Raw genomic sequence first — 11,413 nt, 5'->3', positions numbered from 1 at the left:
GCTTTTTTATGATTTGGTGTCCTCCTCGGTTGTCTTCCATTAAGTCCACTTTGGCTCAAACAGTGACGGATGGTGCGATCTGACACTGATGTACCTTGACCTTGGAGTTCACCTCTAATCTCTTTGGAAGTTGTTCTGGGCTCTTTGGTTACCATTCGTATTATCTGTCTCTTCAATATGTCATCAATTTTCCTCTTGCGGCCACGTCCAGGGAGGTTGGCTACAGTCCCATGGACCTTAAACTTCTGAATAATATGTGCAGCTGTAGTCACAGGAACGTCAAGCTGCTTGGAGATGGTCTTATAGCCTTTACCTTTAACATGAAGGTCTATAATGTTCTTTCTGATCTCCTGAGACAACTCTCTCCTTAGCTTTCTGTGGTCCATGTTCAGTGTGGTACACACCATGACACCAAACAGCACAGTGACTACTTTTCACCCTTTAAATAGGCAGACTGACTGATTACAAGTTTGAAGACACCTGTGATGCTAATTACAGGACACACCTTAGTTTAATATGTCCCTATGGTCAAATTATTTTCAATCTTTTCTAGGGCTACCATCATTTTTGTCTAGGCCAGTTTCATCAGTTTGTTTTTTAAAATGATTCTGTTGAACCACAATTCAAAAGCAACAGCTGATTTTCATTAGTTAATTTTCAGTAAATTTTTATTTATTATTACTTTTGTCAGTTTCAAGTTATTTCAGTGACCATTGTGGGTTTTTCTGTCTTTAACGGAACGTTACCAACAACTTTGCCTACGTCTGTATATATATATAAACTGGAAAAACAAAGTTTGGAAACTTGTGTTTGATGGATTATTTCTCTGTTGTTACAATGCTAATTGGCATTGTATTTTACATCGTTGGAAAGCCTGTTTATTTACCTTCGCAATGATGTCCAACTTGTAAGGATCATGCATTTGTGGGATGAGCAGCACAGCTGATTATGTGGGTAACGCCCAAGAAAAATTTGCCAAAATGCTCCGTCAATGGTAAACATATATCAAGTTTAGGCTATATATTTGTTCTTTTTCATATGACATGATTGATCATCCATTCCTCAATTCTGTAAACGCCAAACACCTGCAGTCACTTTCCAAGGAGCTCAGTAATTAACGATTCAAGGACCTGACAGTAGAGTATATAAGGTAAACGAACACCTCAGATATCCATCACATCAACAAGTAATGGTTGTGACGATAGAGAGGGAGAGAGAGAAATACATTAAAAAAGAAAACTTTAAGAGCATTGCTATAGCGTGCGCCCTATGGCAGTGGCATCAGCTGCAGCATGGCATGCTGCAGCTGGAGAGACACCGTTCCCAGCGCTGGAGAGCAAGGATGCGTCATGCCATCCAGCATGAGGTAAGCCTATTTATGACTGCTTCTTTTAAATGTAGTTGTAAAAGAGGGCACTCATTTGATTGGCATTAAAGATGACCAACCACAAGTAGCAATAAGGTAATGCACATATTGACACATACTATTAGGGTATCAGACATGCAATATGTTTGTCCAAAAGGATTGTTTTTAATGATGACAAAACATTTTATTGTGCAGAGTCTGCTGGCTTAAGGGTAACGTGCACACTTTAACAGCTTTTATTTTATTTTATTCTGTAGGCTGAAGATCCATCTACAGGCATCTACAGGTGCCTAAACAACACTGTTCCCCTCTTACAAATCTATTTTAATGGGGAGCATGACCTACTGCATGATTACAGGCTCAGCCATGCTTCCTTGGAGGCCCTGATACTGTGTCTGGGACCTGAGAGGAGACAGGCCTGGGGACACCACATCACTTTACTAGTAACCGTGTACTGGCTGGCGCACGGTCTGTTGTATAGTGTGGTGTCCCAGGCCTCTCAAATTCCAGTGTCCACTGTACACAGGCTGGTCCACAAGGGAGTCGGGGAGATTTCTGCTCTCCGGCTCACAGCCATCACACTGCCTGCTGCTCCAGAGCTGGAGGAGATTGGGCGGCAGTTTCAGCAGCTGGCCAACAGCCCCGTGTTTTCCACCTGCATGGGTGCCATTGACGGGTGCCACATACGGGTGAAGGCCCCTCCCAGACCCAGTGGCCAGGACTACATAAACCGTAAGCTCTTCCCATCCATACAGCTGCAGGCTGTATGTGATGGGAAGGGGCGGTTTCTCCACACCTTTGTGGGATACCCTGGGTCCGTTCACGACACCCGTGTCCTCAAAAACATCAGCATCTATAAAGAGGCTCTGTACCCTCCCCCAGGGTATTTCATTGTGGGTGATGGTGGTTACCCCTGCATAGTCCAGCCCATGACAATCATCACTCCATATCGGGAGTCACTGCAGGGGAGGGTACAGGGCCGATTTAACCACCATCATGCCAAAGCCCGCAACATTGTAAAGCGGGCCTTTGGCATGTTGAAGGTGCAATGGAGGTGCCTGCTGTTTAAGGCCTTGGAGGTGGATCACACGTTTGTCCCTGCAGTCATCACTGCTTGTTGTATGCTCCACAACATTTGTATGACTGCAGGGGACATCATCGAAGCCACCGAAGGTGTTGAGGAGGTTGGAAGGTCTCCCCCCCGTCCAGTCAGGGGGGAACAAAGTGGCCAAGGCTGGCGAGAGAGACTGGCAAACCGAATCTCGGCTCCTCACCATAACCCCGAGGAGTTAAATGACCACGATTATTTGTAATTTGTTAATTTATGGTCAATTATTATTTTTCTTATGTTTTCTTTCATGTTTTCACCAGAAAATTCCAGTTGTGAGCACTGACCACATAACTGCGCTTTTTTTCCTTCACATTCATGTAGACCTAATTTCCCATTTTCCATGCTTTAGTTTATTTAATTACCTTACCTACTGTTACAATCTCAAAAGAGCTTGACAGACCACAGGTGTATAATACAATTTGTAGGCCCATAGGATGTTAAAATAGGCTTTCACATTAGCTCATGTGATAAGTTTTATGTTCAGTGTTGATATTGAGTCATGTTCAGTGCAATAATATTATTGGTCTATTACTATCTTGACAATTTAGACTGATACACATATTTAACATTTGTTTTTATATTTTCTTATTCCTCGTCATCCTCCACTGTGGCCTGGCTCTGGGCAGCCTGAGTGGATGCTGAGTCACTACCAGAGGCCACAGCACCCACACATGCAGAGTCCATCAGGGTGGGAGGATCTACAGCTGGCCTCCCACCGATGGCCTCGTGCATTGCCGAAAAATATGGCCCTGTGGCTGCTGTGGCCTCTCCCCTGTCGGTCCCTGTCCCAGTTGCGGGGCATCTCAACTCCTACAGAAACACAAGCAAGAGTGATAGTTATCCAATAGTATACTAACCGGACATAAAAACGGGGTTCACATACAAACATGAATGCAAAGGAACATGTCACACATCACTGAGCATTTATCCTACAAATACACTTTCCTTTTGAGATTATCCCACTTTTTAGAAACTTGTGTGGGGGTGACTGAGGAAAGGCCCATCATCTGAAGTATTTCCCTGAGTGATACAAGATAAGTTACTGGTTAACTTATGTGTCAGCAAGTAGTTAGGTCCATGGCCACAGGTAAATGCCATAGATCATATCTTAATCCAATAAAAGGCTCTGTCAACATAATGACATGTAAAAAGCATCTTGAGGTTACAATAAACATTAGTAGCATGTTGAAAGGAACAACAGTTACAGATTACAGTATCATGCACTACATAGAAAATTAACTAACTCACTCCCAGGCCTGTTTGGCTGTGTGCCTCCTTCCTGTAAACAGGGTATCATTCTCTGCCCTCAGTCTGATGATGGTCAGTGTTTCATCATGGGTACCTGTAAGAAATGACAAAGTAAGATTGATCTCAAATGTAGCCTACAGCCCCAATTGGAACACTTGTCACAGGACTATTTTGGAATGATATTTGCACACTACGTACTGGGCAATTGACTATTATATTACAACATGAAATACAGCAAATTAGTGCTGAATGCTCAAGTGCTTTTGTTGATATAATAATTTAATATTAACAGCTGTTTGCACCTGTAAACATCATGTCAGGATTAGGCCTATAGCAGATAAATTGGAGCCCAAATGTTCCAATAAAAACATAGATATTAATACTACTATCAATGTGAAATGTCATTAAGGAATGCCAACAATTTATGAGGTGCTACACAAACGGTGAAGGGCAGAAAGTTTCATCATCTTAAACAACTACAATCTATAAAAACACACTTACATTTGTGAAGTTCCTGCCATGGTTTGAGATTATTACAGCTGCGTGTCACGTGCCTTTTATACGTGACGGGTGCCGAAAATACTTCCGCAGAGGATACACTGGTGTATCCTCGCTCATAGCTCCTCCAGCAAGCCTCCTCGCTCCTCGATGCGCATTTTATGAATTGGGACGTCCTTCAAGATGGAGGACTGAGATCGATTTCCGGGTCACAGCCGGAGGATCGAGGAACGAGGAAACGAGGAGGCGAACAATGACGAAATGAGAAGTACAGAGAGAGAGAGAGAGAGAGAGAGAGAGAGAGAGACCTGTTTGTGTCTGAAAGTGCTGAGTCATGGTTGGGAATGACTGGTGAAAACAAAGTGAAAGTACTACCTGAAAAAGACCCCTCAGTTAAAAACTATACGTTGTATAGCTGAAATCTCTTCAGTTTGAGCACCTCAAGGATTTGAAGATTTAGACGTGTCATTTGTGTGGATAAAGATAAAAATGACTGAGAACTGGCAGTTTAAAAAGTCTCCACAGTTGAGTTTTTGTTCAAGACTTTTAGAGGTGAATTAACGTTGCAGCGGATGAGAGAGAGGAAGGGATCTCTTGGTGATTTGAAGATTTTCTCCATTGTACATTTTTTTTGGAAAAAGCGTAATATTTTAAAAAGTATAAATAGTTGAAACAAGAAAAGTCATAGCACTAATGTCCTTAAAGAGCTGAATATTTTGATAGTTGAACGTTTTTTGTAGCTGAAAGTATGCAGGAGTAGTTAAATGCTGAATCAGCATTCCCACAATAAAGATTCAAAGAACAATACTGTTGTAGGACCCATTATGGGACAACATGATTCTGTGTTATTAGAATAATGTTTTGAGTTAAGAAGGAAGAAAGCGGGTGCAGTAGGGGGGAATAATGTTATGATTTTAGTGAGGCAGAAAAATCAAAACAACAGTTGAAGCTGTTGTTGGATGAAAGAATCTTTCGTTCTGCAGAGAAGCAGGAAAGACGGTGATATAGCAGAATCCAAGTGGTCTGATGCTTCAGCTCTCGGAGACTGGCTGGTTTAGAGTCCTCTTTTTTCTGATTTATGAAATGAGTGAGTGTGTGAATGTCATAGCTCCTGGTATTATAACCAGGAGAGAGCAGCACAGACTCCTGCAGCTGCTGCTGGTGTCCATTTCCCCCTCATACTCTGGACAGTGAGAGTCTCTTCATGAGAGATGCTGTTGCTGTGGGTTCTGACAGCACAGGAGTAGTTTCCTGCATGCTGACTGGGTCTAGAACCAGGTGTTTGTTTTGGTTCTCTGTCAGGGTCAGAGGTCGACTGTTGAAGAACCAGATGTAGAAATTGAACTTTCAGACCTGAAAGATGGTTAGAGCAGTCAGTAAATGCTCAGTAAGTCCTCATACCTAAACAATAAAATGGGTTGTTTGTCAGTGTCTTCTAAAACAACCCACATACTTTAAAAAGACTCATATACATGTTAAGTTAGGTCTGGTTAAGCTTAAAAACTATGGTACTTAGTTAAGGTTAGAGAAAGATATCCTTCTTGCTATAAAGTAACCATATTGTGTGTTTGTAGGAGATGTGACGTGAACTGTGAACTCTAGTGTCAAAGTCGCATGTTTTGTACACCAACCATCTATCCCAACCTTTAGAAGACAGTAGAAGAAGCACTAGATTGAATGCAGCTCTTCTAATTGAGGCAACGTTGGTAGGTTGAATTTCATTATTGACTTGTTTGAATTTACCGAAAGACTGATTCATACTTCATGGAATATGTGAAGCATGAATCGGCCTTTTATTGTGCTGACTGCTGGTAGCACAGGATGTGGAAGTCAATAATTCACTATACAAAAATAATGTATTTAATCTAAAGTATCACCTGTGACAACTAAAGTCACTCAAGGTTTCCATCCTTGGACATATCTGTGGGGTGTGAATGTGTATTCTGCTGAGTCATCCTTCTTCAGGTTACTGATTCTCAGGATGTGGTGATTCTTCATGTTGTCATGATATGTCTCACGACCTTCAGCCTTCATTGGCTCTTCAACTTCTTCTTTGCCACTTCTCTTTATATATATTATACCATCATTTATATTTTGGCTGCTGGTTCTCAGAATATTCACTAGAAATGTTCACTGAAGAACCTTCCAGAGCTCAGATTCTCCTGCTGACATAATTCACACTCCAGCAGTTGCTGCTAACAATACCTGAAATATAGATAAGAGACAAGAGGCAGTTTCACTTTAAGTCCCTTCTATAGATAAAAGATAAAGATATTTGAATCATAACCAGTGTTGGAAATTAACTATGTTGTCCACCTGTCACTGTGGCTGGTGGATTCAAAATTAGAGGTGAGAAAAAATCGATTTTACCTATGTATCTCAATTAGTTTTTGTTACAATTTTGATGCCAGAATTGATGTACAGTATTTGCTTCATTTGAGTCTATAAGGAGGTAGAAGGAAGTTACTGCTTTAATTATTGTAGTCTGAGTAACGTGACATCATATCCGTTCCGTATCTGTCACCCAAAACAAACCGCAGCGAGCCGAAACGAGAAAGTAGAAAAATGGCAGAGGGTCGGCATGGATACGAGCTGCACCCTCCCATGTTAAATCCTGCGTGGTAAACACTACACATCCAGTAAAGGATGGAAACACTTTGGGTTTAACACATTGCAGGAAAAGCAGAGCTAGACATCACGGCTAAAGCAGCATGCTAACTCTGTCACGGACAGGAAACGTTGTCGTATCGCGGTAACGTGTGGTCAAGCCAGCCGTCGCTCTCATCTCCGTGGTCAAATGGGCCGACGCTACAACTGTAGAACACCCACATACTGACATTCCTGTTAAACAATTCATTTCATTATTGTAATTCAATTCAATCATTCTGTTATCAACCTACAAAAACTGTTAACAGTGTGTTTTCAAACAGGATTTATGCAATAGATTTTACATGTAGCTTACAAACCTCTGCAAATGATGCACTTGAAGATGGCCTTGACAGAGGCGATCTGTGCCTCTGTCAACGCCACAGTAGCAACCCGGTTGCGGGCGTACTGGCCGAGGTCCCTCAGAGCCTGAGTAATAGCAGGCAGCTCCTCTGCTGCCTGCACCAGGTTCTCTACATTCTTGCGAACGTCCTCCTCAAAGAGACTAGGGAAATAAAAAAATGTAAAAAGTTAATTAAGACAATATGCCTGTGACTCTACAAATTTCACTTACGAATAAGTCATGAGTAGAAAACCAAACATCCACTGTATTTTGATTACTGTCTTGAAGTTTGAACATACAATTTATTTAAATGATAAGTTTAATTTATTGTGGGCTATTTACATGGTTCACATTTTTTACTTATTTGAATCAAGACAAATCTACCATTAAAAAAACAAGGGAACTGTTAAAAGCCTGTCCATGTCCCCCACAGGTAGACTGCAATACAGCGTCTTAATGACGTCTAATCATCCAGAACTCAAATAAATTATCATCTTGGTTAATGTAAAAGCCTGTGATTTGCTCTGAGTGTTTTTATGTTCAAGATCGCTGTTAGGGTATAGTCTAGATTACTTTGAAGTGAATCTCTGTTTCTGTGTTTTCTGTGTGTGGACTTAATTACTTTGTGCTTGACCACCTCATGTCAGTTCTAGTAGCAACTAAGGCTAATATTGTGCATTGAAAGGTTAAGGCTACCTGGTTAAATCAATTAAGTGGATATATTAACAACTTTTGATTAACCAACCCTTGTTGATAAATACCATATTTGAATTTATTATTATTATTTTTATTATTATAGCTTATCCCTATACTGCAGTTTATATTAATATTCCTAATTGTACTCTCCTTTTATTTCTTATACACCCCAAACACCAACTCAAATCCACATACAGACACAAGGAAATACATAGTCTACACACAAAATGTGCAGCAATTACGTAATAATGCCCTTTGTGAGCCAGATATCTTTTCTCTGGACTGACTCTTCAAGTCAAGTCCATATCTGCCGTCTCAACCAGCGATATCGTGGGATGTTCTAACCCTCAGTTTCAGTTACAAGTTTTAGGTTTTCATCTGTATCTGTCAAACACAAAATTCTTCTCAACTTTCTTGTCCAACACAAACACTAGATTGGTTGTCATTAGAAGGTTTCCAGTGAGGTCTCTTAACTTTGTATAATCACTCCGTTGGGTGGGGCTGATAAGGGCTCAGTGGACAACTCAGGCACTTTGCAACTACAGTACTTTTTCAGTAATCAGTAAGCAAAGCATGCAGCATAAATTTGGGAGACCCTACTGTGGGTCAAGTTTTAATGTCACTCATAAAGGCCTGTATTGGCCGGGAAGGGTTTGAACCATATGCATGTGGACACCTCGCGTCTCTGGCGTACATTTGCCAACATAGTGAGACCTCCCCATTCAAATACAGTGGATGTTTATCTATGTATTTTTAAAAATCTATTTGTTGTCTGTTATTTGGGGGGGTCATAGTCTGTTGTTTTTTTTGTCTTAAGCTGTTTACATGTTTCTTGAATACATAACAGAAAGAATGTTTGTGATGTTTATTCATTTTGGATAAACGGAATGCTTATTACCTTGTCCTCCTCCTCTGAAGCTCGTCATACTGGCTATTTTCAATAGCCAGTGTTTTTCTTGCATTCTGTTTCCAGAAGGAAATGCCTACAGAAAAGATAAAAAAACAAAAATTGATTGATATTTGGTTTCTAAGAGACATCTTAAGCCTGTAGAGGTGCTGGCACCTACAGAGAATCTGTGTTTGATTTCTTTACCAGTATAACAGCCTTGTTACATCTCTCAACCATATCCCAAAGTAGAAGACTGTTTAAGTCCATTATTATCCTTATGATTTTGTCATTAAATCAAATCAAAACATTTACTAAAAGTAAAGTAACCCCCCCATCCCTCTGATCAGTTTCACTAACTGTTAGAAAAAGAATTGAACCCTGAATTAAGATTCAAATCCCTCAACAAAAAAAGAAAACTTTCAAAACTGCAAAGCATTCAGCTAAGCCACAGGAATTGACAAACTTTGTAAATATTATAACGTACCAGTTGTCCCGCTGGAGTCTGCCAGTTTGTGTCCGTGTGCATCGCACAGGACAATGTCCTCCTCCGTCCGCAATTCGGCTTTGACCTTAGCCGTCATGAGGGGGACGGTTGCCTCCTGCTGGCTAAACTCTACAAATAATGTTGCCCCATCAACTTGGAGGTTTCCCCTCTCCACCCTTCCGATTAGTATGTTCCTTTCAAGACAGAGAAAAAGACAGCGGGATGGGCTGGATAGAAAGAGAGAAAGAGAGATATTTCCAAGTGCAGAGTTTGTACAAATCAAAAATCAACAACAATTCTTCTCTTATTTATTTAAGCAAGAAATGCTAATATTTAGTGAATTAGGTGTCATTAATCATCTGTAAATTCACTGTTTTGACGATAATGCTTTTGTTAATCGTCTGGCTGCACATCCAGACATATTTTGCACATTGTTTCTCTGCATGATATCAGTCTGGAAAGGCTTTTATTCAAACTGGAAAGACTTGTAATGAAACCATTTTAACGGGAGCAGCACAAATGTGCATTCAAACTTGTTCTTTGGTATTTACTGATTGGTCATTTAAGAAACAAGCCATTCACACCCTTGTAATAACTCTTTTTTAGTCAATTACTTTTTCAATATTAACTGGTTTCTTACCTTGTGAACAGTCGCGCTGCTCGTGGGGGTGGAGGTCCAGCATGACCAAGAGATGCTGCAGGCCTCGCCTGGAACTGAAAAGTTCCAGGTTGTCTTGAGGGTACAGCTGCAAAGATAAATCGACTATCAACTATTAGATACATTACCAACTATTTTGAAAATCGATCAATCACTTAGTTAGTTTTTAAGAATAAAGTGAAAATTCTCTGATTTCAGCTTCTTAAATGTGAATATTTTCTGGTTTCTTTACTCCTCTACTGAATAGCTGTTAAATGATGAACAGAAAAAGACATTTTTCACCATTTTATATTTTATTTTTCATTTCATAGACCAAACAACTAATCGATTTATCAAGACAATAATCGTCAGATTAATCAGCAATGAAAATATTTGTTAGTTGCAGCCCTACTTTCAGGTGCCTGGGATGCAGGGCCCTCCCCCCCGCAGACCTCATATCTGCTGCCTACATTGATGCCATCAATGTAGCCAGCGAGGCCGGGCAGCACCACATCCTCTCTGTCAGCCACAAAATATATTGAGGATGGAATCAGCTGAAAGAGGGGTTGAAACAGGGATGAAAATATTTTGAAAGGTTTGTCATTTTTCATGTATTTACTTTCTGTCTTTCTCTGTCACACACACACACTCCGACACAACCTAGACTGAATATCCTACCGCGAGGTCCGGCAGCAGTTGAAGGTCAGATTACATCATTCTGCATAATAAGTAGCCTTCTGTTTACAGCTGTGTGAGTCTGTGCTCAGCCAGTCAAATTCACAGCCGTGACGGAACACGTCGTGGAAAGCAAAAAAAAAAAAAGACATGCTAGACTTTCTGTCTGGACGCAGCGTCGGTTGTCGTGTACTATGACACACTACACAAGATAAAACGATCAATTCTCTCACTCCGAGTCGATCCCCTACGACGGCCGTGTCAGGCTATAATCGGCTGATATCGTGTAGTCTGAACCTGAAAAGTATGTCCGTCAGAGAATTGTGATGAATCAGTAATTTCGAGCTATAGCTAAATAACTAAAATTATTAATAAGCCATTAATGCTTATTACACAAATATGATGGGAAATAAAACCAAAATAATGCGGACCAAGTGGCTATGGAGCTGTAAAATCCAAAGTGGAACCGAACTTTATTAATGCTTATCAATGGAGTAATAATAATATAATACTAAAAAATAATATTAATAATTATAAAACTAGGCTCTATGTCCGCCTATGCAGCATCCAAGCCCCGCTACACGCGGTACGGACTCGAATTCTGGCAGGGAGTCAAATTTCGGCACAACACCGTCATTGACCCAAGTCACTTTGTGTCTGTCATCAATTTATATTTTAGTTATACACTAAATATTTACTCATCAAGAATTGGATAACGGCCTTGCTCACAGGTGGCTTAACCATTGGCAGGGTAGCTATACACCAGAAGGCCCTACAAGTCTATTTAGAAAGATATATATGGCCACACGTGCTGCTCACG

General features: G+C 40.6%; 1 protein-coding gene across 4 annotated transcripts; it reads right to left on the bottom strand.

The window, feature by feature from the left end:
- Window positions 1–5,342: 5,342 nt before the first annotated feature.
- LOC119488689 lies at window positions 5,343–10,832 on the bottom strand. Of its 4 annotated transcripts, none has more exons than XR_005207008.1 (7): window positions 10,331–10,832; window positions 9,922–10,027; window positions 9,282–9,508; window positions 8,807–8,891; window positions 7,190–7,374; window positions 6,101–6,388; window positions 5,343–5,538 (listed from the first exon to the last, which is right to left on the bottom strand). XR_005207008.1 is itself a non-coding variant. In XM_037770542.1 (6 exons), the coding sequence occupies exons 1-6, from the start codon at window positions 10,527–10,529 to the stop codon at window positions 5,528–5,530; spliced, it is 813 nt and encodes a 270-aa protein (XP_037626470.1). In that variant the 5' UTR covers window positions 10,530–10,832; the 3' UTR covers window positions 5,343–5,527. The 4 variants fall into 4 exon arrangements, 1 of the variants encoding a protein (XP_037626470.1); XR_005207009.1 differs by having other exon boundaries at window positions 6,101–6,385; XR_005207010.1 differs by having other exon boundaries at window positions 9,282–9,475.
- Between the last annotated feature and the right edge of the window lie 581 nt (window positions 10,833–11,413).

The sequence above is a fragment of the Sebastes umbrosus genome, chromosome 5, assembly GCF_015220745.1.
Source record: "Sebastes umbrosus isolate fSebUmb1 chromosome 5, fSebUmb1.pri, whole genome shotgun sequence".
In the NCBI taxonomy this organism is placed as follows: Eukaryota; Metazoa; Chordata; class Actinopteri; order Perciformes; family Sebastidae; genus Sebastes; species Sebastes umbrosus.
Note: the sequence above shows the minus strand (reverse complement) of the source record. Positions and strands in the feature narration are given on the sequence as shown.